The 26689-nt window shown below is 36.1% G+C and overlaps 1 protein-coding gene across 1 annotated transcript; it reads right to left on the bottom strand.

Moving 5' to 3' along the window:
- Positions 1–3020: 3020 nt before the first annotated feature.
- Positions 3021–9787, bottom strand: LOC107875297 (coiled-coil domain-containing protein 96). Its single transcript, XM_016721962.2, has 5 exons — positions 9322–9787; positions 6688–6735; positions 6533–6605; positions 4618–4658; positions 3021–3842 (listed from the first exon to the last, which is right to left on the bottom strand). Exons 1-5 carry the CDS (start codon positions 9385–9387, stop codon positions 3417–3419), a joined length of 654 nt encoding a protein of 217 aa, XP_016577448.2. The 5' UTR covers positions 9388–9787; the 3' UTR covers positions 3021–3416.
- Between the last annotated feature and the right edge of the window lie 16902 nt (positions 9788–26689).

Raw genomic sequence — 26689 nt, 5'->3', positions numbered from 1 at the left:
CCTTGTAGACGTATGTGCGGCTGTATTGATAATAGGGATGCCTTGGAAAAATTCTTAGATAATTTTAGCTTCGATAAAGCAATGAGAACATAATGATAGGCTTGAACGATGTATTGATGAATGGGAGCACAATTACATTGTGTGACTTGGTTGACTATTTGAAAAGGAGAAATAATGTTCTTGGGGATGACTACAGATAAAAAACAAACTGACAAATTTTAGAAAACCTATGAAGGGTTTGGGTGGCTTGCTCTTCAACTCAGAGAACTGTTTCTTGATACACTCACATGACAAGAACTAAAAGATATATAAAGTAAGAAGTGCAGGAATAAAGTAAATAGAAGACACAAGGTTTTTACGTGAAAACTCCTTACTCAAGGGAGAAAAACCACGATCTGCCTCCAGGATTTCTAAGCTCCACTATACTCAAGCAACTTCTTGAATACAGACTCCAATGATTAACCTCCTAATCCTTTGTCTCCTAGCAATACTCTACTATAAGAAAACACAAGCAATAGTTCTATTGCTTCAACCTCTAGCTAACTCTAACTGGACACCTCAAGCTAACTCTAGCTTGAACAATCACCTAATTCTAGATGATTACAAGAGAAAGAAGTTACACCACAACACCTATAATAATAATAAACAAGTGTAGGCAGAAGTTTAAGAAGAATACACAAAGACTCAACTACAACAAGTAAAAATACAACTCGATGAACAATCAGTTTCCTGTTACAGTGTGTAGTCTTTGATTTTAGCTTCAAAGAATATTTAGTTGTAAGAATATGAAAGTGTTGGTTTTCTGTTGAGGAAGATGAGCAATATATGTTATGACACAAGAAAACCAAGGAGAGATCTCATTGGTTGAGATAAAAAGGTGGCAGCAGCTTTTTCCACCAGCTTTTGTACTTTGTTTCAGTGATTGTTGACCATGATAGTGACAAGTGAGTCCAACTTGTTCCCTAAGTTGTAGCAGCTTTGTCATCACAAAAACTCCAGGAAACATGTCCCAACATACAATTTAGTTACAATTTGTCAATCATCAAAACTAAGGACTTAACAACCTAAGACATGTTCAACGTTTGAAAACAAATGTTCCTAAATAATAAATAATGTAAGACCCCATAATTCAGACTAGCATGATCGCTTTCAGTGTAGCACTGCATGCCTTCGGGTTAGTCTTGAACATGGTAAGGGCATGCACTTAGACTTTGGTAATTAAATGTGCCCAGGTGATGATCAGAATTTGATGAGAGTTGTATAAGTGGAGGAAAAGAGGTATGAGAAGTTTTGCTAAGTTAAAAGATTACTAATCATTTTGTTGAAGGTGAAAAATATTGATTTGTGTCGGACCATTAAAATATCTTGCTAGACCAATCATTAAAAATATCTTGCAAGACCAAAATTATAGTATGAAATATACTATTAAGGTTATTTTAGGTGCAAAGGTAACATAAGACCAAGATAAATTTCAATGGTTTTATGACAATAAAGCACCCACACCTATCCTTGGTACGAGAAGGGAACGTCTGAAACGAAATTCATGGTTCATGTTATGTATTTCAAACTAAATGAAACTTATATCCAATGTTATGTCATTCATGCTCTATGAATCCACGCCAATTTGATCAATATATTCCTACTATGTTAATGTTTCATATCTAGATGTCTTATATGTTTGGGTTTTTGCCCTGATTTTCTCATCAAAATTAAGTTTTATTTTTCTTAAAAGGAAAATAAAAGTAATACCATAATTACCTTTATTTTTCCTGAAAGGAAAATATAAAACTTTTTCGTATTTGGCTAACCTCTTTGTTGAAGGAATGGTTTTGGACCTCTTTTTACATTCGAACTCTGGAAACTCCAATAAAAGCAAGAGAAATAGACGTAGAAAACCACTTCACATACCATAATACAATAGCATCCACAATGTAGCTTAAAGTATCTTCCTTTAGGAGGAGATTTTCTCTCTTATTACTTTTTATGTTTTTTTTAATACTAGGTTTTATATGTAGGTCAATTGGCCAAATAATATAATAATATTAAGTTTTTATTATTTTTTTATCGTCTGATTTATCGTCTTATGGTTTGCAAACTATTAGCTTCCACATTACGCCCTCTTGATTTCGAACCCAACAAATAGTATCAGACAGTTCAAAGATCCAGTGTTTTGGTGAAACGAGGTTGAAGACAAGTTCATGACGGTTCAAACTGATTTGCAACTAATTTGATGATAATGAGGATTTTTGTCGAACACATGTGGAGAACAAGTTTCAACCATATTTTCAACATTCCTGTTGCTGCATTTTTTAAAATAGAAATAAAATATTACTTTTAAACCAATTTTTAACCATGATATTTTAAACTTTATTTTTAACCATGGCTAGTAGCAGTTATGAAGATTATATCAAGAACGAAGTTCATTAATATGATATGAAGAAAGTGGATCATGTGAAGAAAATTAAGCCAAAAAGAGGAGATTTGTTAGGGCTTTTTCCCTGATTTTCTTACCAAAATTAAGTTATATTTTTCTTAGAAGGAAAATAAAAGTAATACCATAATTACTTTTACTTTTCTTGAGAGGAAAATATAAAACTTTTCCATATTTGGCTAACCTCTTTCTTGGAGAAATGGTTTCGGACCTCTATAAATAGAAAACCCCTTCTTATACCATAATACAATAGCATCCACAATGTAGTCCTTAAAGAATCTTTGCTTAGGGGAAGATTTGCGAATTGACCAAATAATATAATAATATTAAGTTTTTAGTATTTTTTTTGTCGTTTGATTTATCGTCTTGTGGTTTGCAAACTATTAGCTTCCGTATGACGCTCTCTCGATTTCGAACCCAACAAGCCACTCGTGCCTAAACTCCTTTTGCAGAATGTTATGAACTTCCTTACGAGGATGATGTCTGAGAGTGAGAATTGAGAAATCGCAAAGGTACAAGATGAAATTCAGTACAGTAACCTTGTGGATTTGCAATGTATACAAGACAAGGTAAGGGTGAGGAGATGATGTTTGTTAAAAAGAGAAGAGAAAAAAAGCAATTTTCCTCATCAAAATTGTTACATTACTTTACAAGTTTGGAGGGTGCTGTTCATGAATTTTGGCACCTCATTCCCCTACCAAACATAGTACCCCACCCCCCACCCCACCCCCCGAAAGGTGTATACAGAAGTGAATTAAGGGGAAAAGGGTGGGGAAGAACTACTGTTGTATTCCTTTTCTCTTGCCACCACAACAACTATAGAATTGTGACTGATACTGAAAATTTTGCCATGAGATGCAACACTTAAGAGATCTTCTAGGCTATTTATCAATCAAAATTAACAAAAATGATCTTCCACACTAATTGTTTTTCTTTCAAGGCAGGGATGTGTATTGGAAAAAGAAGCATTCCTGAGTAGGATGTGTCACTCCTCATCTTCCTCATCCTCATCCTCATCCTCATCCTCATCCTCATCCTCATCCTCATCCTCATCATCGAGCACTGCCTTATCCCTTGGGGACATATATGACGGACAAGTAGGAAACTTGTCCATGTTCATTCCATGGTGAAGTGCCATAGCTCGCAGCATTTCAGCAATTGCTTGATTGTGCTTCACCTGATAGGCTTGAAAATGGCGTATGTGTGCTAAATCCTCCTCAACACTTGTCATTCGGTTTGGTATTGATGATGATGCATAGGTCGAAGAGCGGGGTATATGAGATGGACCTGCACCACTTGAAGCCTGCCTCTGATCAGCAATGTGTCGAGCAGCCATCATCACTTCCTCACTAGGATCAAATTGGACTGCTGATTGAACGCTTAAAGCTGCAAGTAAATTTTCCTTCAAGATCTGAAATGCATATAAATGTTCATCAGAAAATTCATGTTTCACATCTCTCGCTAATAAATTAAGGATGGCTTTTGATATTAGAAGAATCTTAGATAAATCGTGCATTCTTAGGAGGTGGAAACTTTTTAATGCATTCAACATTTTCCATATTAACTTCAATGCCCTAAGTGGAAACCCTATTTCCAAGAACTATGCTTCCTTGAACCAAGAAATAACATTTATCCCAGTTCAAAATAAGTTAGTGCCTTCACTGCATTGCAAAACTAGAGATAAGTGATGAAGGCAGTCTTCAAATGTTAGTACAGACAATTTCTAAGAAGTTTTGCACAGTTTTCCCAATCATATCATGGAAAATCCATCATACACATTTGAAAAGATGCTCAATGCAATGTTCAGAAGATATTCTCTTATATGCTAATGTACCATAAGGGCATGGAAATATGGTTTTTGTGTTCCTCTAAGGCACCAATTACAACAACATGCCCAGTACAATGGGGGTGTATGCAGACCTTACCCCATACCTTGTGGGGTAGAGAGACTATTTCCAATAGACCCTCGGCTCAAGTCTTGTTCCTCTAAGACTATTTCCGATCAATAATACATGAATTGATCTTTCCCTTTTTTTCAATTCTCTTCACCTATATCTCTCAACTCCATTCCATTTCTCTCTCCTGTCTTCTGGTGCTACATCAACATCAAATAACATGGAATTTGGAAGACCTTTCATGATCATTCATGAAAACATTATATAGCAAAAGATGATAACACGACTCACCTTTTTCTCAGCAGCTTCTCTGACTTTGCCCCAAAATGGACCTGTAACATTTAAGTCGATGTAGTTACTAAATCTTTAACAAAGGGTTAAGAATTCACCATCAACATGAGCTCAACATAGATTAAGAAGTCACACTGATCAACCTGAATTTAGCTAAAAACCTCAAGTGTCATTGATTTATAACAAGGATAAAAATAAATAGTCTCAAATAAAAATTTTGGAGAAGAAAAGATGTAAGTACGTTACCTCGGAAAACCTTAAGTACCATTGATTTGTAATAAGGATCAAAATACTCGGTAAAGGAAAGTTCAGTCAATCAATACTATTTGATATAAATTCTCTATATCTGCTATGCTCCATATATTAAATTCTTCGTCATTCAAATTATGTATTATACATATCTTACACTTATCCATTGTATAAGCATACAGGTATCTTGCCAAACTAAAAGGAGGACAAGCATCAAACTTCTCTAAGTGTAACAAATTAACAACAACACCAATATCTTTATCTAAACTAGTTTGTATCGCCTACATAGGTCCTTTTCTTTTATTTTGTCATGTTCTTTGCAAAATGTACATTTAGTTTGAATAGTTGCAATTTATAAAAGAAAACTTTCCTCTATGTGTTTAGGTTTAATCATCCTCTTTTAGCTCCATCAATCATCATAGTATTGCGCATATAGATTGGTACATTCAGAGATCAATAAATGAAATGCTCATATCATCTCAAATGACTTCCTCCTTATTTTAAACTCTATATCTGCTACTTGCATCCTCTATCTGGAATGATCATTAATAATTTTTCTGACGCTGTATATCCATATATTCATACTAACGTTCGCGCTTCAACGACATGCAATTTTAGTAGTTTGGACCTTAGGGTCTCAACAGTTTGTCCCATATATATATGCTATAACACTAGCAATCTCCTCCATTTCAGTCATTCCATTGGTACCTACTATATGTCATGACAGTTCGCGGAAAGACTTCAAACTGATTATCAAAATCATCTGCATTTAGGGCCAAAATCTCTCTTAGCTCTCTCTCTTTCTTTCATTCATTTTGGATAAATTTTACATGCATATATTCCGTCTTACTTCTGCCTATCATAAAAATCCTTATTTGCTAACTTACTACTCAACAGTCTAAACTTTCTGTTCACTCACTTCATCCTACATCATAGATAGAAAAAAGAACTTGTAAGTCCATCATTTGTGGTACCCCCAAGTCTTATCACTACACATTATCATTATATAAAAAGTATGTGCCATGATATGACATCCTATACATAATTATTTATTTAGCTCATCCTAAATATTGTTGAATAGCTCAACCAATATCACAAAAACAAACTTGGGCAAGGTAGATTGATGTTGTAATACTATTGTCATGGGAAAATCCTTTCAGTCTCCTTCTCTTCATACTTGTTACCTCTCTTAATTACATATCCTTTATGGCCTTTTTATATTTATATTAATTATTTTCATTACAAGAACCCCACGGAACATCTTTATTGGCACTCTATCATCTAATTTCTCTCTGCCAATGAATTTTATGCGGAGATCCTTCTTCTCTCCCCATAAATTTGCATCAATTTTCTTAAAGATTAATATAATCTTTGCTGAAGATCTACCAGCTCCATTACCATAATCATGTCGCTAAATCTATACTCTTATCACTTAATCCCAGTGTTTCTTCCTTGACTCATGCTTTATTTCGTGATGATTCTCAATACTATGAATATCTCCTTCATTCTCATATACTGGAACCAACGTACTCCTTTTTACACTTGTTTGGTATCTTTTACCTCTTTAATAGTATAACACTACGCAGCTTGTTGCAAGTTGTGTAACCAATAAGTTATGGTGATGTCATTTTCATTTTCCAAACAAGAACAAGTACAGAATCCATACCACCACGATGCATTGCTTGAATTCCAGTCTCTGGTTTATGTCCCTTACTCCATGCCTCTTTCCATTGCCTTTCCTGATGCAACTTTCACTGTTAGAAAGAAAAAGTCAAAAACTGAAAGTAAAGATAATGTTATGTGGAAAATCTTCTCTTCTACCTCCTCTTTCTCTATCAACTGAGATCTTTTTGATGTGTCTAAATCAATCTGTGAGATAAACACAAATTAGATGAGAGTTGGGACTTAAGAGGCTATCGGAAAGCAAAAAATAAGAGATCGAACTATAGGAGCTAAGATACAACAAGGGGGAGGGGGAGAACAATTAAGTATACAGGAGTTGGATGAGAGCAAGATGATTGGCAGGGAACGTGACACAGATGGGGATCTAGTTATCTTGAATTTACGCTTTTATATCTCACATGAGAGGCTCATAAATAGGTGTAAGGTGATGAATTCTGTTTTCACTTTCAGCAATACCTCTATCTCAAGACAAATTAAGCCAGACCAAGATGCTGTGTGTTTAGACTTCTTTTCGTTTCACTTCTTCTTTATTTGCATCCTTACCAGACAATGTAAATGTAGATTGTCTCAACTTGTAACTCCCTTTTGTATCTTCCTTTCTTAGTTAAAATAGATATGATGCATATAAGCATATGAAAACATATGACCAAGTAGAAAGGCTCTCGGACTTCTTATGGTAAGGACAATGTACCAGCCAGCCACACACACTGTACTCTAAGCTAAGTTGTTTACTTTGTCGGCGGAGGAGAGATAGAAAGTCTGTCGCGTTTGATTCATAAGATTCCATTATCAATAGAACCAGTATATTATTTTACTTAGCCTGCGCTCCCATGACTTTCCGGATGTCATGAAATCAGCTCATTTAATTTTGTCCATCACTAAAACAGAATAAATATCTATATACATCATCAAATGAGACGATGTTCTCCTCCAAAAGATATAAGTATAAAAAGACCTATTTGTTTAGACTGCAGCTGATCTTGTGGAGTTATTGGCCTATGGAAAAGACCTACATATTAATGAACATCAACAATATTAAGCACATATCAGTATGAAAAGCATAGACGTAGAGGAACAACATTGGCCTGTGAAATCTACCAAAATATCCTTAAGAATATAGACCCAAAGGCGACCTGCTTCCAAATACTTCTTCCATAACACAAATATGGAACACAATAAGTGTATAGAACTTCACTTGTTGTTCAATTATATCAAAATTTAGAACAACAAGGATCACGAACACTTATTGGAGCATCCTAATTGAAGTTACAAGGAGCACTGTAAAACCAAATTCTGCATGTCTCAGAATAATAAGCATAAATGACTTTACTTCATCATTGCAAAATAAATAAAAAACTGTGATGGCGAGCCAAGACACACCGGTAGAATTGCTCCAATAGCGAGTTGTGCATCAATGGTTCAGCGCACAAAAATAATATCTTTGCAGAAATGTAAGAACAGGTTTCATAATTATTCACACAATCTCCTCCAATTCTACACTAGCTGAGGAGCACTTTTGTGCACAAAGTAAGCCATTTTACTATAAGGTAACATCGATTAATTCATGTAACAAACAGATGATCAACCAGAAAATGAGATTGCTTCAAACAAGCTCTAAATCCAAGGAAAAAGTACAGCTTTCTGCATTGACATGTCTACTCCAATATCAACAAAATCCGTACCCAAGGGTGACGCTTAATGGTCAATGAAGTGAATGACAATTACAGGAGGCCAAGGTTCAAGAAAATGCATGGATAATTATTTCTTCTCCCCTGCCTAAGCCTTAGAGGTCAAAGTTAACTGATACTTGTGCTGGTGGTGGAAGGTACCACCCGGGCCGAAACCGGAGACCAACATAGGATTTTGACAGAATCTAGTAACTTCGGTTCAAACTTTGTATTTGTCTTACATAATCCTTTTAATATAGACAAAAAAAAAATATACGATGATTTCTTGTCGTCTCCCTAAACCTTGATGCCAAAAGTTGTCCGATACTTGTGTCCGTGGAAAGCACCACTAAGCCCAGATAACACCATTGTCAGAAAGAAAAATCTACGAACAAGCACCCAAGTAGTGGTCAATGAAGTAGGTTCACAACCACAAGGTCTTGGGTATCCAGTGGAGGCAAAAAAAATTGTGATTTTTTTCCATATACCCAAATCATGGTGGATAGAGTTACCCATACATGTTTTTGGTGGATAAAGTTACAAGATACTAGTGCTGGTGGGTTGAGGTGGCATGCAAGTGCGCCCAGTTACTAAGAAAACTAATGCATACTTTACTTGGCCTCAGCTTCAGCTGGCATTTGTTCCCTCCAACTGCGGGTGTGCACAAGTAGGCACTTAAACTTGTATAACATTAAATAAGTAGACACGCACGTCCCAACTCTCATGTGCCGTCCTACGAGGCAATTCGCGCGAGATACACTCGAACTAATTTGTATTATCTCATGTAGTATGCATATGTCTACTTGTTCATCCATGTTATACAAGTTTAAGTCCCTAGCACAACCAAATTTGGAGGCAGCTGAAGCCAAGTTAAAGAGCACCCATTAGATATATTTGCGCAAAACCTTGAACCACCCAAAATCACAAAAAGGAAACTAGAATCAAAATGGAGCATCAAGGGGAATAAAGACATCCATATTTCCTCCTTCAAAAAGAACCCAAAAAATATCAACCATTGTAAAATCAAATAAACAAATATACTTGCATGGCCAACAGAAAAAAAAAACACGAAAAAAGATTCACAAGAACAAAAAGAATAATTTACATGATAATCTCGAAATCGAACGATTGGAAAACGTTCAAGAAGACGTCGAAATTCTAGTTCATCCATGATCCACGTAAAATGGGTATTTTTTTTTCCTTTGCCTTCGTCAGATTTGTGACGAAGTATTTGCCTTTATGATCAGATTTTGCGATAATATTTCATTTTCCTTCTCATAAGATTCATAACAAATTCTCCATTGATTTTTCCTCAGATTTGTGACGAAAGTAATTTAGGATATATCCTTCACTTTGTCAGATTTGTGAAAAAATTTACGCTGCGTTAGTGAGATTTGTGAATAATTGTGTGAGATTTATGACAAAAGGTTTCGTCAGATTTGTAATAATATTGTTGTTATCAGTTGTTTTGTTTTGAAAATTTGGAAGGAAGAGAAAGGGAAAGGAAAATTGGAAGAAGAAATGAAAGAAGAAGGAAAATTACTTTTCTTTCTCACTTCGTTTCACTTGAGAATTACTTTGTTAATTAATAAAATTCCAAATTAAACAAAAAAAAAAAAAGAGAATTAGAATTACTTTAATTTGTTAAATCAAGGGAAAATATTCTGTTTTCATCTTGAACTATATACGAAATTGCTGAGAAACACCCGAACTTTAAGAGGGTTCTATTACCCCACTAATTAAAACCGTATCTTTGGCAAATTTAGTGTCTACGTGGCACATCAGTGAATCAACACACTGAAGGTCCACGTAAGCACACATATGTGCCATGTAGGCATTAAGGTTGTCAAAAATACGATTTTAATTAGTCCAAGGGTAATAGGACTCTCCTAAAGTTCGGATGTTTCTCAACAATTTCGTATATAGTTCAGGGTGGAAACAGAGCATTTTCTCTATATATGATTTCTTTTTCAAAAATAAAGTATACTATATTTTATGATCAGAATTACTTTATAGTATATGTTATTCTAATAAGATGTTGTTACAGCCCGAATCGAGGCATTGATCGTGACGGACATCCCAAATCAATGGAAGCATGAGATGGCTACTTAACATTATATCATAAGCATAGTTATATTTAAAGTTGCGGAAACAAGATTATAAAAAAAAAAAAAAAAAAAAAAAAAAAAAAAGGAAGGTTCAACATTTAAGTAAAGAAACATTCATGTCTTAAAAATCAAATTCAAACAATTATCCAACACCTATCTACAAAGACTCTAAATTTAAGAATTACTTTTAAGCTGAGACATGACCCCCGACTATACCAAAACAAAAAATACTTAAACAAAAATATAAATGAAAAGTAATATTGTCTTCCAGATGATGGAAGGCTCACCACCTCTCAATAGTTGTCCAAGTGAGAATGGGAACACCCTAGTGTTGCACAGAATCACGAGAAAGTGTCTCCGACCCTACATCAGGAAACGATGTAGCGTTCGGAGACCGTCAGTACGGCGAGTACCGGCAAGTAACCCAGGGTAAGAGAAACAAATATTTTATAAGGCAAGTCATAACTCATTTAAGCATCTACAATAATAATAATAAAGTAGGGAGTTGGGGACATGGGACATAAAGAATAACCATTTAAAATTTACATCTGAACTATGTAGGCTTTTTACCGTCATTCAGTAAAAACAGGGGCTATATGGGTCCGGTATTCCCCAACCGGCGAGGCCTCAGTCCATGTTTGTCACACGTACTAAGATTAGGCTAAAATCACCAATAGACTAGAGTCATCATATTATCCTCATATTAAGGACATCATTCGTCAGTCAATTAAGGTACGACATTCCTATGTCGGCAAAACATATGTTTTGAGCGTTGGTCCCGAGGACGTATGCCTTTACGGTGAAGCTACATAATTTTTTTTATGGCATAATTAAAATATTTTTACACACATTATTATTTATGGAGTCTTTTATTAGGAAATTCTCATATTGGCATTGTCATACCAAGACTTGCAAGTCATTCATAATATGCAAAACTATTTTTATATAATATTTTAGACTCCCAAATTCGTCTTTAAAGTTCATAAATATTACTCCCAAGTGTTTTCAAAAGTTGTTAGTCTTTCACTCTTTCTTCTCATACCTTATTAAAAAGATGGTGTAAGAAATCATAATTCTCATGAAGAAAAATCAAATTTTTGAAGTGGGTTTAGGGCTATATTTTCATCTTGTAAAATTCTTAAAGATTGTGAATCCATGTTAACAAGTTTACCACTTTTATGGAGCATATTACATCTCAAAATTCATTAATAATGCTTAGAAAATCTATTAAAAAAACGCGAAGAGAAATCAATATAAAGTTTTTCACAACAATCTCCTCAACCCTAGTTTCAATCAACCATTTAAATAACTCGTAAATATCAAGTAAACTAACACCATATAATGCTATTTAAAGTAAAGGAGTGTTCAACATGTCTTTTTTGATGAATAGAGTTTAAACCTAAACCTTGAATCTAGAACCTTAGGTATTCTTGCTTCTAAGAATGTTTTGGGGGAGAAGAAAGAATTGTTAATGTTTTTGTTTTGAGAAGGATCATAATTCAGTGTTCCAAAAGGGTTTTAAGCATATAAGGGTTGGACCTCATAAGAAAAATGACCAAAATATTCTTAAGATTACCCTAAAAAATTCTCAAAAATAAGTCCCCATGACCTCACTTATCAGCCCCGTAAGTAGTACCTACGGCCCATAAGTAGAGTCGTAGGTACCAATCCTTTTTTTTCAACTGTCAGAACCTACTTACAGACTCACTTATGGCTCCTGTAATTAGTACTTACTGCCCGTAAGTTTAGGGCCGTAAGTAGGTAGACAACTTGACATGGCTTCAATAAAATGGCCATAACTTTTTACTCCGACATCAGATTAAGGGAAAATTGAATTCGTTGTAAAGATAATTCAATTATCTATTATTTGGTCAGTCTTGAGATCAAAAATATTGTATAATATAGATGTTATGATCATTTGAAGTTGAATATAGTAGGACATTTCATGAGAAATCAATCGGTAAGGGGCATTTTGACTTGGCCAAGAGATTGGAGTTACTTGAGGCCTTCATAAATGTATAAATCACTTCTAATAATATAAATACATTAAGTTTGTTTCAACATGTACTTGCATTTATACAATGTTGGGTGCATGAAGGTTCTAAAGTTTGTGGGATATTACATTATCCTTCTTTAGGATCATTCGTCCTCAAATGAGAACTTAGGCTAATTTTATCACGATGTATTAAAGAACATAAAAGAACCTAATGCATGAAATCAAATAGATTTTGAGAAAATGTTGGATTCATACCTCAACCAACCTCGTCTGGAGATGGAAATAAGAAGGGATATCTAGTTTTCATGTCCTCCTCTGATTCCCGAGTAGCTTGCTCCAACCTTTGGTTCATCCATAGAACTTTTACCAAAGGTTTCTCCTTGGTCTGCAGCCTCCGAACTTATCTGTCAAGAATTTTGATAGGGAACTTCTTCTTAAGACAGAGAATACTTCACCCCAATATCTTATGCAGGCACAACAAAGGAAGGGTCACCCACATATCTCTTAAACATGGACACATGAAACACAGGATGAACTGATGCTAAGCTCGCTAGTAATTCTAATTCATAAGCAATATTCCCAACTCTTATTAGAATTTATATGGACCAATATAGCAAGGACTGAGCTTTCTATTTTTACCAAACCTTATAACTTCCTTGATAGGAGAGATTTTCAGGAATACCTAATCGCCAACCTCAAATTCTAGCTCTCTCCATCTTATATCCGTAGAAGACTTTTGGAAACTTTGAGTGGTCTTAAGTCTTTCTCGAATAACCTTGACTTTCTCCATTACTTGATGCACAATATCAAGCCTAAACAACCCTATCTCACCCACCTTATACCATGCCATCGGAGACCTACACCTTCTACCATAAAGGGACTTAAAAGGGGTCATTTGAATGTTGAAATGATAACTATTATTATAAGTGAACTCAATAAGTGACAATTGATCCACCCAATTACCTCTAAAGTCAATAACGTAGGCCCTTATCATATGCTCTAAAGTCTGAATGGTATGCCCCGCTTGTCTATCTGTTTGAGGATGGAAAGCGGTGCTAAGGTTTACCTGAGTCCCCAATCTTTTTTGAAAATTTCGCCAAAATTGAGAAAAAAACTGCTTACCTCGATTGGATATGATAGACACTGGGGTTCTATGCAACCAAACTATATCCTAAATGTATAACTTCACATAATCCTCACCTAAATAATTAGTCCTCACAGGCAGAAAATAGGTGGACTTGGTCATTCTATCAACAATGACCCAAATGGAATCATACTGATTATGGGACTGCAGAAGACTGGTAACAAAATCTATGTTAATCATCCCCCACTTCTACATAGGTAAGGCTATCTCTTAGGAGGTGCCACCTGGTCTCAAATATTAAAACTTGATCTGTTGATAATTCAAACACTTGGCAAAAAAATTAGTAATATCTTTTTTCATATTATTCCACCAATATATCTCTTTCAAATCATGATACATTTTTATTGAATTGGGATAAACCGTATATCTGGAAACATGAGCTTCGGTCAAAATCCTCTCTCACAGCCCATCTACATTGGGAACACATAATCTCATTTGATACCTTACGACACTATCTCCCTCAATTTCAAAAGTCATAACTTTTGGCTGACCTATATCTTTCTTGATTTACATAAGTATGGGATCGAGAACCTGCTTCTCCTTAACTTCAGCCCCAAGAGATAACTTAGCCACTTCATGGAAAATCATACCTCCATCATTGAAGTCTAAAAATTGGATTTCCAAATTTTTCAGTCAATAAGTGTCCTTCACTAAACCTCTCTTTTCTTCCTCAACATGGGATAGAATCCCCATGGACAACCTGCTAAGAGCATCAACAACAACATTAGTTTTACGTGGGTGGTAGTGCAGACTCATGTCATAATCCTTTAGCAATTCAAGCCACCTTCTTTGCCTGAGGTTTAATTCTCATTGGGTGAATATATATCGCAAGCTCTTATGATTCGAGTAGATATCCATATGCACTCCATACAAATAGTGACGCCAAATTTTCAATGTGAATACCACAACCGCTAACTCAAGATCATGAGTCGGATAATTTCTCTCATGAACCTTAAGTTGCCCGGAAGCATAAGCTACAACCTTTCCATATTGTATCAGAACATAACCAAGTCACACCTAGGGCGCATCACAATACACAGCAAATCCCTCAGTACCTTCAGAAAGTGTTAAGACAGGGGCAATAGTCAAGCGATCCTTCAATTTTACAATACTGCCCTTACAAGTATTAGACCATAGAAACTTTATCTTCTTCTAAGTCAATCTTGTAAGTGGAGCAGCTATAGAAGAGAAACTTTTCACAAATCTTCTATAGTATCCTGCCAGACCCAAGAAGCTCTTAATGTCAGTTGGAGTCGTGGGTCTAGGTCATTTCTTCACTTCCTCAATCTTTTGGGGATCCACTTTAATCGCTTCACTGGAAACAACATTTAACACTTAAAAAAATTTGCATATAACTTTTGATCCTTAAGGGTTTACAACAAAATTCGGAGTTGATTGGCATGATCCTCCTTACTTTTGGAGTACACCAAAATATCATCAATAAAGTGTAACACCTCACTTTTTAGATCTAGAAATCGAACCATCATTCCTATGTGCTTAAGCTCTAATTCTATGGTTTATATTAAATTCATATGGCATGGTCCTTATCCTAGTGTATGAAGTGATTATGAGGTGAGAAGTGTTCATAAAAATCACTTGGAGCAAAGTTGAGCTAAGAGTCATTTATTCATCCAAAGTTTGATATTCGATTCTATAAGGGTCTACTTTGAACGTGTATAACTTTCGATACACATAGAATGTTTATTGTAGATAATTGATTTAGCTTTCCAATGATACTAATTTTGCCTAAATTCGATAACCGAGCAAAAAGTTATGGCATTTTTTGTGTGAGGCAGTAAGCCGACATGATCTTGACGCGTCGCATCGAATGCGCCCCGACACGAAATCTGACGTAACTTTTAAAGTGGTTTTATATGTTATTTCAATTCCTTAAGGGTCTAGGGGTACTTTATTCATATTTCCTCACCCAAATTCTGTCCCTAACATAAAATTTAACCCCAAAAAGCATCAATTGCATCCTTATTCAATTTTCTCTCAAACTTAACCCTAACCACCTCCAAGAACAAGAAATCAAGAATCAATTCTTAAGTTCAAGATTTCAAGAAAAAAGATTAATATTCCAGGTCCATCTTTCAAATCTTATAATCTAAGGTATGTGGGACTACTCTAAAAATCTTGGGCATAAGTTTGATTGTTTTATCAAGATTAAATATCCCCAATTATGATTTATAATGAAGTATTTGGTATGATTTTAGAAAATTATGCATTATGGGACTGTTTTGATGAAAATAATTATTGTCTTGGATCACTTTTCACGGGAATTGAATTATAACTATATGTATATATGATTTCATGTATTTTTAAGATTGATTGAGAGCATGGGTATGAATTCCCTCTCTTGTTGCGAACTCAAGTTTACATTTTTCTTTGTGAATGATTTGAAATGCATGCCATAAATTTGAAAGTGATCTTCTTAATAGCATGGTGTTTGACATGGTTTATAAATGATGAGAGGGAGTTTCATGTTATAACTATATACTTGCTTTAAAGAGAAAGAATTTCATGTGATTAAATAAATTGACATGACCACCACATGCTTTGAAATGCCTAAGTGTTATTAAAATTTCAAATTGATGACTCTATTGTGATGTTATGAATCTTGGGTGTTCACGTGCATGTTTTTTAATATGATGGAATGTGAATTTGATATGATATTGACTTGCAAGTCAGGGTATGACGATACCCGGTGATTACATGCCCTTAATAGAAGAAGTATTGATCTTTTTTGAAAGCATGAATATGTTTACTTTAAAGAACTAAAAGTGGGGCTTAAGAGAGCTAGTACATTACCCGAAGAAGGCGTTTGAGTGTAAGGGCTCATTGCTAGAAACCGTAGTTCCTGAGGCGGGTCTTATGGTATTGTATCCTACATGGGAGGATAATAAAATAATTAGGACATCTTACATGGGGGGATTCCTGTTGTGTGCTCACATAGGGGGTATCACCATCTCTAAATTCTGGCAGCTACTTAGATTGGGGGCTCGGCCGTTGAGTTAAGAGTGGATTCCACATAGCCCATGGAATTTCAAATTTGTAGGGTGTACCGACTAGCTCAGAAGAATAACAAAGAGTGAGTCAAGGTTGTCAAGAACTGATTTGAAATTATTAAATATGCCCATGAATTTTTACTTATATAATGTTCATTGTCATTGTAAAATGCTCTCACCTATTTTTGTATAAAAACATGCTATTTTGAGTTGTTTCACATACCAGTACATCTGTATTGACCCCCTATATTTTAGAATCCTGAGACACAGTCTAAGGTCCCGTTAAGTAGTAGATTGACTTGTGAGCCTCTCTTTCTTCGAAAGGCTTGTATTAGAACTAGTTATTGTTATTTCATTTTGATTCATGGTCCTACTGGGGGCCTTGACCCAGATTTCAGACAAATATCATTTTCAATTGTTAAAGATTTTGCAGACTGATGTTAGACGTTGTTAGAGGTTTATGGTTTCATTCCAGATTGTTCAATTGAATTCTGCTATTGACCATGATTTTTGTATTGTTTTATATTTTTGCATTTTTCTTCCTATTATATAAAAGTATGTATGATTTCCAGATAGAGAAGGTATGTATGATTTCCAGATAGAGAAGGTATGTATGATTTACAGATAGAGAAGGTCCCTTGGACCTTCATGGTTTGGGATACCCGTTATGGTCAGGGCCCCAGTACGGTTCGTGACATAAAGACTATGACAAACAAATCTAAAAATTGTCTAAACACCTCGTTCATAAGGTCCATGAAAGTAGCAGGAGCATTATTCAAATAAATGACATGACCAAGAATTCATAATGGCCATAATGGGTTTGAAAGGCAGTCTTGGGAATATCAGCTTCCTTAATCTTTGCTGATGGTAACCTAAACGGAGATCTATTTTAGAGAAACACTTAGCACCCTAAAACTGGTCGAAGAGATCGTAATTTCTATGAATAAGGTACTTTTTTCTTAAATGACTTTATTCATTTCGTGATAGTTTATGCACATACGAAGGTACCCATTTTTCTTTCGTACAGGAGCACCCCAAAGAGAGACACTGGGATGAATAAAACCCTTATAAAGGAGATCTTTTAATAGTTTCTTTAAATCTTTTAGCTATGTAGGAGCCATTCTATTTGGAGAAATGGAGATAGGATAAGTAACGGGCAAAAGATCAATCCCAAAGTCTATATCCCTATCGGGAGAAATTTCAGGAAGGTTATCCAGAAAGATTCTGGAAAACTCATTAACCACAAGAACCAACTGCAAGGAGGGACTTTCAGGATCAAATTCTTTGACTCAGACCAAATGGTACAGATACCCTTTAGATATCAACTTTCGGGCTCTAAGATAAGAAATGGACTTTTCCTTACGTGTTTGGTAACTTCCCTCCCACTCTATTATTGGTTCATTAGGAAAATAAAAGGTGAACTTTCTAATTCTATAGTCTAGGGTAGCATAGCACGAGTGAAGCCAATCTATTTCCAAGATTTCATCAAAATCTACCATATCAAGCTCTATCGGATATACCACAGTGGCCCAATAAAAGGTAGACACAACACATCACCTATAGATTCTCCTAGAAATAATGGACTCACCCATTAGGGTAGAGACTGAGAAGAGGTCAAGAATATTTTTGGGAAAAAATCCAACTTGTATAGCCATATAAAGAGTCGCATAGGGTAGGATAGAATCGGGATTAAACAATACATAAACATCATGGGAGAAAGTTGTAACATACCCGTGACTGGAGATATCTCAGATTCCTGATGCATAGACAGAGCATAAATAAGTACAAATATTTCCCATCCATGAAGTAGCACCTTTTATGGTAAGAGCTGATGTGGTAGTAGCCGGGCTTTGTCAGACTCATGAGCACCCTTAGCTGCAGGACAGTCCCGCTGCCTATGACCTGGATAACCACAGCCAAAGCATAAATTACTTTTCAAATAACACAAACCATGATGAAGCTTTCTATAAGTGCCGTAAGGAGGGTAAAATGGTGCCGACTAAGCTACACTAGCCTGAGACTAGGCACCCTAGGGCCATTGCTAGACTAAGATCACAGATCAACCAACGGTTAAGGGATTTGAGAACTAGATGAAGAATGAGAATTACCCTAGAATTTCTTATTGAACCACAACCTGCCCCCTTTTCCACTATGTTGTTGACTCACATCTTGATCTACATGTTTAGTCTTTTTACTTGCCTATCTTTTGTTTTTCCTACTTCTTTTTCTTATTTTATATTTGTTGCATACAAACCACCAACCTGGATATGTCTATGTCGTTATTCAGCATAGCACCCTTATACTCTAGTACCAAGACGCTAGAAAAGCCTGAAGCAAACTTCCTCATTTTGGACCTCATATTAGACACCAACTCAGGTGCATAGAGAGACAACTAAGTAAACGTCATAACACACTCATTTTTTGTTGCTTAAAGTACGTAAACTCCTCAACCTTAGCTTTTATCAATTCCTGAGAGAAGAAGTGATCGAGGAAGGCATTAAAAATTCCTCCAAACAACAGGTTCAACATCTTTACCCTAATCTTCTCTCATTCATCATACCACCAACAAGTCACACCTTTCAGTTGATAAGCCGAAAACTCTACCCCCTCAGTGTTAGTAGCATGCATCACCCTAAAGATCTACTCCATTTCATCAATAAACTATTGAGGGTCCTTCTGAGCTTTGGAACCAGTAAAAATAGGGGGTTCGGCCGCATAAACTAGCTAACCCGAGTAGAATTAGAAGAATCATTGCCATGACCAACATTATCTAACCAGCGGACTACGATGATAAAATCTAAGCTAGAATTTAAATATTCTGTCTGAACTCAGAATTTGAAACTCTCCTTGCGGAGGTTGGGTATAGGTAGTACCAGTCCTAAGAGCTCGGGAAAGACTGGTCGGGGTCGGGGGAATGCCAGGAGGAGAGGTGAAATCATAAAGATAGGCTCTGTAGCGGGTTTGCATCCCAAAGGTAAGGCGGACCTCCTCAACATTTGCCCCTATACGGATGGAGACTCCAATTGAATTCCTTTGACCATTAGATCTTCAAGAAGGCATGATCTGAAATGCAGGAATGTTAGGAGTTAGAAAAATTATTGTGACTAGGCTCTCTAGCACGAAATGGAACATAAACAAAGATAAATATTCATAAATGCCTTGTTGCCCTCCTCTTATAAGAATGACACACTACATACACATAAAAAGGACTCTACTTGACATGGCTTTATAGACATCCTAGGACCCTAAACCTGGCTCTAATACCAAGTTTGTCACGACCCAAATGAGGCCCTGGTCATGACCGACATCCTAATCCAATGAAGACATCTGATGACCTCTTAACATTATATCATAAGCATAGTCATATTTAAGTTGTGAAAACAAGACCATAAAAAAAAGGTTCAACATTTAAGTAAATAAACATCCATGTCTTACAAATCAAATTCAAACAATTACCCAACACATGTCTACAAAGCCTTTCACTTTAAAAATAACTCCTAAGTTGGGTCATGGCCCCCTGACTATATCAAAAAAATATATAAAATACTGAAACAAAAATATAAATAAAAATTAACACTGCCTTTCGGATAATGGAGGGTTCACCAACTCACAACAACAGTTGTCCAAGAGATAATGCAAACACCCTAGTGTTGTACAGAATCATGAGAAAGTGCCTCCGACCCTACTCATGAAATCATGTAGTGTACGAGAATGGTCAGTATGGCGAGTACTGGCATGCAACCTAAGGTAAGGGAAATAAATATTATATAAGGTAAATAATTACTTATTTAAGCATACATAATAATAATAATAATAATAAAGTAGAGGATTAGGGACATGGGACATAATGACATAACCAGTTAAAACTTATCCTAAATTATGTAGCTTTCACCGTCATCTAGTAACCCACGGGCTATATGGGTCTGGTACTCTTAAGCCGGCGAGGCCTCAGTCCATGTTTGTGGCACATACTTAGATTAGGATAAAATCACCAATAGACTAGAGACACCATCTTATCATCATGTTAGGGACATCATTCGTCGTCCAATTAAGGTAAGACATTCCTATGCTGGCAAAACATAGATTTCGAGCATTGGTCATGAGGACGTACGCCTTCACAATGAAACTACATAATTTTCTTTAAGGACCAATTAAAATATTTTTACAAATATTATTATCTATGGAGTTTTTTATTAGGGCATTCTCATATTGGTATCATCAAATCAAGACTTGCAAGCCATTCATAACATGCCAAACCATTTTCATATAATTTTTTAGACTTTCAAATTCTTCTTTAAAGTTCATAAATACTACTCTGAAGTGTTTTCAAAAGTCGTTAGCCTTTTATTCTTTCTTCTCATACCTTATTCAAAAGATGGTGTAAGAAATCATAATTCTCCAGAAGAAAAATCAAGTTTTTGAAGTGGGTTAAGGGTCATACTTTATCTTGTAAAATCTTTAAAGGTTGTGAATCTATGTTAACAATTTCACCACTTTTATTGAACATATTATATCTCAAAATTCATTAATAATGCTTAGAAAATCCATAAAAACAAGAAGAGAAATCACTATAAAGTTTTTTACAACAATCTCCTTAACCTTAATTTCAATCAACCATTTAAATAACATGTAAATATCAAGTAAATTAGCATCATATTAATATTTAAAGTAAAGGAGTGTTTAACATGCCTTTTGTGATGAATAGATCTTGAATCTGACCCTTGAATCTGGAACCCTAAGTGTTCTTGCCTCTAAGAATGTTTTGGGGAGAAGAAAGAGTTACTGATTTTTCTTTTTGAAAAGGATTGTAATTCAGTGCTCAAAAAGGGTTTTAAGCAAATAAGGGTCAGATCTCATAAGGAAAATGACCAAAATACGCCTAAATTTATCCAGAAATTTTTTTCAAAAATATATTTCCACGACCTTACTTACGGCCTCCGTAAGTAGTACCTACTGCCCGTAAGTAGGGTCATAGGTATCAGACTATTTTTTTCAGCTCTTGGAACCTACTTATGGCCTCGGTAAGTAGTACTTAGGGCGCGTAAGCAAGGTCGTAAGTATCAGACCTTTTGTCACAACTTAAAAATGAGGGTCATGATGGCACTTGTCGCGGTGTACCTTGAAAAGTAAGACTATCACCCAAACTGATACGAAAAGAAGAAAAGACAGAAATATCCCACGGCAAGGCTTCTAGAATGAAGCTGAACCATATAAGTAATCATAACGATGCGGAAAGAACTTATCCAAAATACCAATCATGCCTAAAACCAGGTGTCAATAGTGCAAGAACTATTAATACAATCCAAGAGTCAAATGCATCGAAAAACTTACCACAAGGAATAATAATTGTCTTTGAATACTAATAAAGACATAACAACTATAGAAAGATAGAGATGAACTTCGGACGCATGAATGTTCAATCGCTACCTTGAAAGCTCCAACAATCATCCGAGTCAATCAAGCTGAGGCACACTCGAGCTAAAAACTGCACCGACAGGACGCAGTAGGCATGAGTACGGTCCACTTATACTCAGTAGGTATCATAGGCCGACCAAAGCAAAGTAGGAAATAAAGCATATAAAATATACACTAAGGGCACGTTAGTTGTAATTAGAAAATATCCCACAACGGTAGCCCACACCGCTTGCACTAATAGATCTACTATATATATCACATATATTACAACAACACACCAAGGTATAGAACACAAGTATACATTATGTCACATATAAATAGAACAAGCGAGAACATATAGATACAAGATTATCAGATACTAGTAAAGGAAGGTAAGACAAATACATAGATGACAAGTCAATAAGGCAATACAACACAACATAAACACAATAAACTAAGTGCAATATATATGATCATGATGATGATGATTATGATGCATGAGGTCATCGCACAACCTCCGGGATCATCGTACAATCCCCGTATACAACTACGGAGCTAAAGCTTCCAAACCTAGGATCCATGGGGGGTTCGTCAACCCATATACAATCCACATATCTTATATCTCCTTTCTGGCATATCCCTCAAAAGGGTTTTATAAGGTGTTACAATATTTTCTTAAAAAGGTGTTGTCAGTGTTTCTCAGATGTTGCCACAGTGGTACCAATGTTTCATGAATGAGTATGATATGAAGATGTAATGGTTACAACCAATCACAATGAGTATTTTCACAGCCAATCACATGATATATTTCCACAATCAACCACAATGATACATTCCCACAACCACATGAGCCAATATTCACTTATTATTTTCGTTTCATCCATGAATTTTCACATGTCTCATATGCCAATAAAGTATGAATATAATCACAATACACCAATGGTACCACTTTAAATAACACAATGCAATTATTCATATGTATTCAAGACTATCAATATCACATAGGATCTCACACGGTCAAACATATCACAGAATATCTCAATTTCGATTATTAAATCACATATAGGCCCCACACGGGCACAACACATAGATAGCCATTTTTCATGATTAGTTTCCACCCTTAACATGCATTTTGTACCATCATTTAATACCTAGTCCAGTCTGAAGAGTTAAACCATGACCTACCTCGAAAGTCGAAATCGATCCACTACACTTGAACCCGCGACCTTACTTTTAGTGAACAATCCTAAACTCCACTAAAAATATCAAATATGAAATCTACGCGTCAAGACAAAACCAACGACACCCATATTGACTACCTTTGGTTTGGGGTCAAAACGGACCCCCAAAATGGGTTTCCGAAAAGAAGGAAAAAATTGAAACTTTACTTCAAAAATATGTTCCCCATATTTTTAGGAACCTACAGCTGAAAACCCAAGTTAAATCGAGTCAAAAACAGAGTTCAAATCGAAGAAAAACCATTTTTGAGCTTTATCGGGTAAAATATTTGAAATTCGGGTTAAAATCAAGAATCGGAGTTGTTTTGAAGGTTAAACTAATGCAAAACTAGTAATTATAAGATAAAAAATATTACTCAAGTGAAAGGGGTGAAATTTGGGTTTAAAATCATGCCCTAAGATTTTTGAAGTTTTGAAGAATTTATCAAGAAATTATTAAGAAAAGGGGTGAATTCTTACCTTTAATCCGTAATAAAATCAAGAAAAAGGTGTTAATCTAACTTCCCAAGCTCCAACAAACTCTACTTTTAAGCTCCCACACTATAGTAGGTTTAACTCTCAAGAGGCAAGATGGAAAATGAGCAAACTGAGCCAAAATGGGTGAAAAAGACTGTATTTATTGCAGAAAAATCTGCAACATTTAGTGCAGATTTTTCCCCTTAAGTCGAAATGGACTTTGACGGGTGCCCGGGATTCATTCGGAGTCTGATTTGTGCAAACGAACTATGCAACCATACTAAATTTGATATTCCAGACGCGATGCCGATATCAAATCTTTTTAAAAAAATATTTTTTTTTCATAAAATTGACCCCCGAAATCATAATTTTTTAAATCAATGATCAAAATAAGATTTAAAAACCTTAAAATCATACCAAATATATTAACACCCTAAAATTGATATTTTGGATCTGCTGGCGAAGTCAGATTTTCTATCCGAGGTCGTTTCGATCAAATGTGGGTCCCACACCTAAATTTTCAATTTTCCAACTTTCCAATCAATAGGTCGAAATGAGCTCGGGTGCACCGGGACTCGAACCAAAGATCTACCTAGCCTAAAATCGATGTTCCGGAGCTGCTGACGCAGTCCTTTCGTCCATCCGTCGTACGGATCAAAAGATATACATATAAGTTCAAAATAAAGCTCTCGAAGCCATCAAAAAATCACAATATTGCATAAATGATACCAAAATGCATAAAAAATCATGTCAATCACTCCCACACCCCATAAATATCATAATCCAACTACGAAGAGGGGTAAAACAGTCAAATCACATAAAATTACAATTTCACATATTTCATCAAATTTTCAGGTCGTTACATCATCCACCACTAAAAATCTAGTTTGTCCTCGAACTGAGACGAAAGAAAAACCTGAATTAACAAAGAGCTGGGGATAAGGACTACGCATATCAGACTCAACCTCCCAAGTAGCTTCATCTACAGGTCGATGTCACTACTGGAGCTTAACCACAGGGATCACTCTAGAGCATCACTGCCTAACATCCCTAGCCAAAAATGGAAACTGGCTCCTCAACAAAAGGCAACCGCTAATCTAACTGAACTGACTCCCAACGAATAACATAAGACTCATCAAGAATATAACGACGAAGCATAGAAACATGAAAAACTGGATGAATAGCTGATAGATCAAGAGGTAAAGCCAACTCATAATCCACATCACCAATAGTCCGAAGAATCTCAAATGGACCAATATACCTGAGGCTAAGTTTTCCTCTTTTCCCAAACCTCATCATACCCTTCATGGGTGAAACTCAAAGGAAAATACGATCACCAACACCAAATCTCGAGGCACGAAATCTAGAATCAGCATAATACTTCTGCCTACTCTGAGCCACTCTAAGTCTTTCCTGAATGATCCGAACCCTATCCAAAGACTCACGAAGCAAGTCCGTACCTCGAGGTCTCACCTCTAAAACATCGAACCAACCTACTAGAGAGCGACACGCCTACCATACAATGCCTCAAAATGAGCCATATCAATACTGGAATGGTAGCTATTATTATATGCAAATTCTGCTAAAGACAAATACTGCTCCTACTGGCCACCAAAATCCATCACGCACGCGCAGAGCATATCCTCCAAAACCTGTATAGTCCGCTCTGACTGGCATCAATCTGGGTGTGAAAGTTATGCTTAGATCAACCTGGTACCCAACTCATCCTAAAAAGTCTTCCAAAAGTGAGATGTGAACAAAAAACCTTGATCTGAAATAATGGACACAACCACACCAAGAAGACGTACAATCCCACGAATGACGATAGGGGATAACCTCTCAGCACTGAATGAGACCTAAACCAGAATAAAATGAGTTGACTTGGTCAATCAATCCATGATGACCCAAACACTGTCGAACTATGAGATGTGTGAGGTCACCCATTCAGGAAGTCCATAGTGATCCGTTCCCACTTCTACTTGGGAATGGATAACCTCTGAAGCAATCCACCAGGCCTTATATGCTCGGCCTTCACCTACTGACAACATAGGCAATGAGATACCAAATCCTCTATATCTCACCTCATACCACCCTACCGGTAGTGCTGCCTCAAATTACGATACATTTTAGTCACACCTGGATGGATAGAATATCTGGAACAATGGGTCTCCTCCAAGATCAACCTAATCCAATCACCACTCTCGGCACACAAACTCAGCCCCCAATCCTCAAAACTCTATCTGAATCAAGTGAGGCTTTCTTATCCTCCTCACTCAACACTTTATCTTGAATCAACCTCAATCCAACATCATCAAACCAATGGAATCAAATCTGCTCTATCAAAGAAGATCTAGCCTCCACAGATGCCAAAACACATTGCGGTATCAAAATATCAAGCCTAACCATCTAGTTAGCTAAAAACTGAATCTTTAAGGCCAAAAGCCTCTCCTAAGTCAAAAGATGTGCCAAGCTACCCATGCTAGTCGACTTTCAGCTCAAGGCATCCACAACCACATTAGCCTTTCCCGGATGATAGAGAATAGTCAAGTCATAATCCTTAAGCAACTCAAGCCAACGGCGCTGCCTCATATGATGATCTGAGAAGATCTCACAACGGACTCCATACAAGTAGTGCCTCCACAACTTTAAGGCAAACACAACTGTACACAACTCCAAATCATAGGTAGGATAATTCCTCTCATGAGGCTCCAATCTTGACGAGATGCATACACAATTACCTTGCCCCCCTACATCAACACAACACCTAACCCAACACCTGAAGTATCACAAAAGACAATAAAGCCCACGCCCTCTTTGGGCAAGGCCAAAATAGGAGTTGAAGTCAACAAATCCTTGAGCTTTTGAAAGCTCGCCTCACAACATCATACCACTGAAAAAAAAACTTCTTCTGGGTCAACTTGATCAATGGAGCTGCAATAGATGAAAAACCCTCAATAAAACATCGATAATACCTAGCCAAGCCAACAAAACTTTGAATCTCAGTGGATAAAGTAGGCCTAGCCCAGTCACGAACCGCTACAACCTTGGTTGGATCAACCATAATACCTTCCTTAGTCACCACATGACCCAAGAAAGAAATAGACTCCAATCGAAACTCGCACTTACAGG

Source organism: Capsicum annuum, chromosome 1 (genome assembly GCF_002878395.1).
Source record: "Capsicum annuum cultivar UCD-10X-F1 chromosome 1, UCD10Xv1.1, whole genome shotgun sequence".
Lineage (NCBI taxonomy): Eukaryota > Viridiplantae > Streptophyta > Magnoliopsida > Solanales > Solanaceae > Capsicum > Capsicum annuum.
This window is presented reverse-complemented; position numbering and strand designations above follow the sequence as displayed.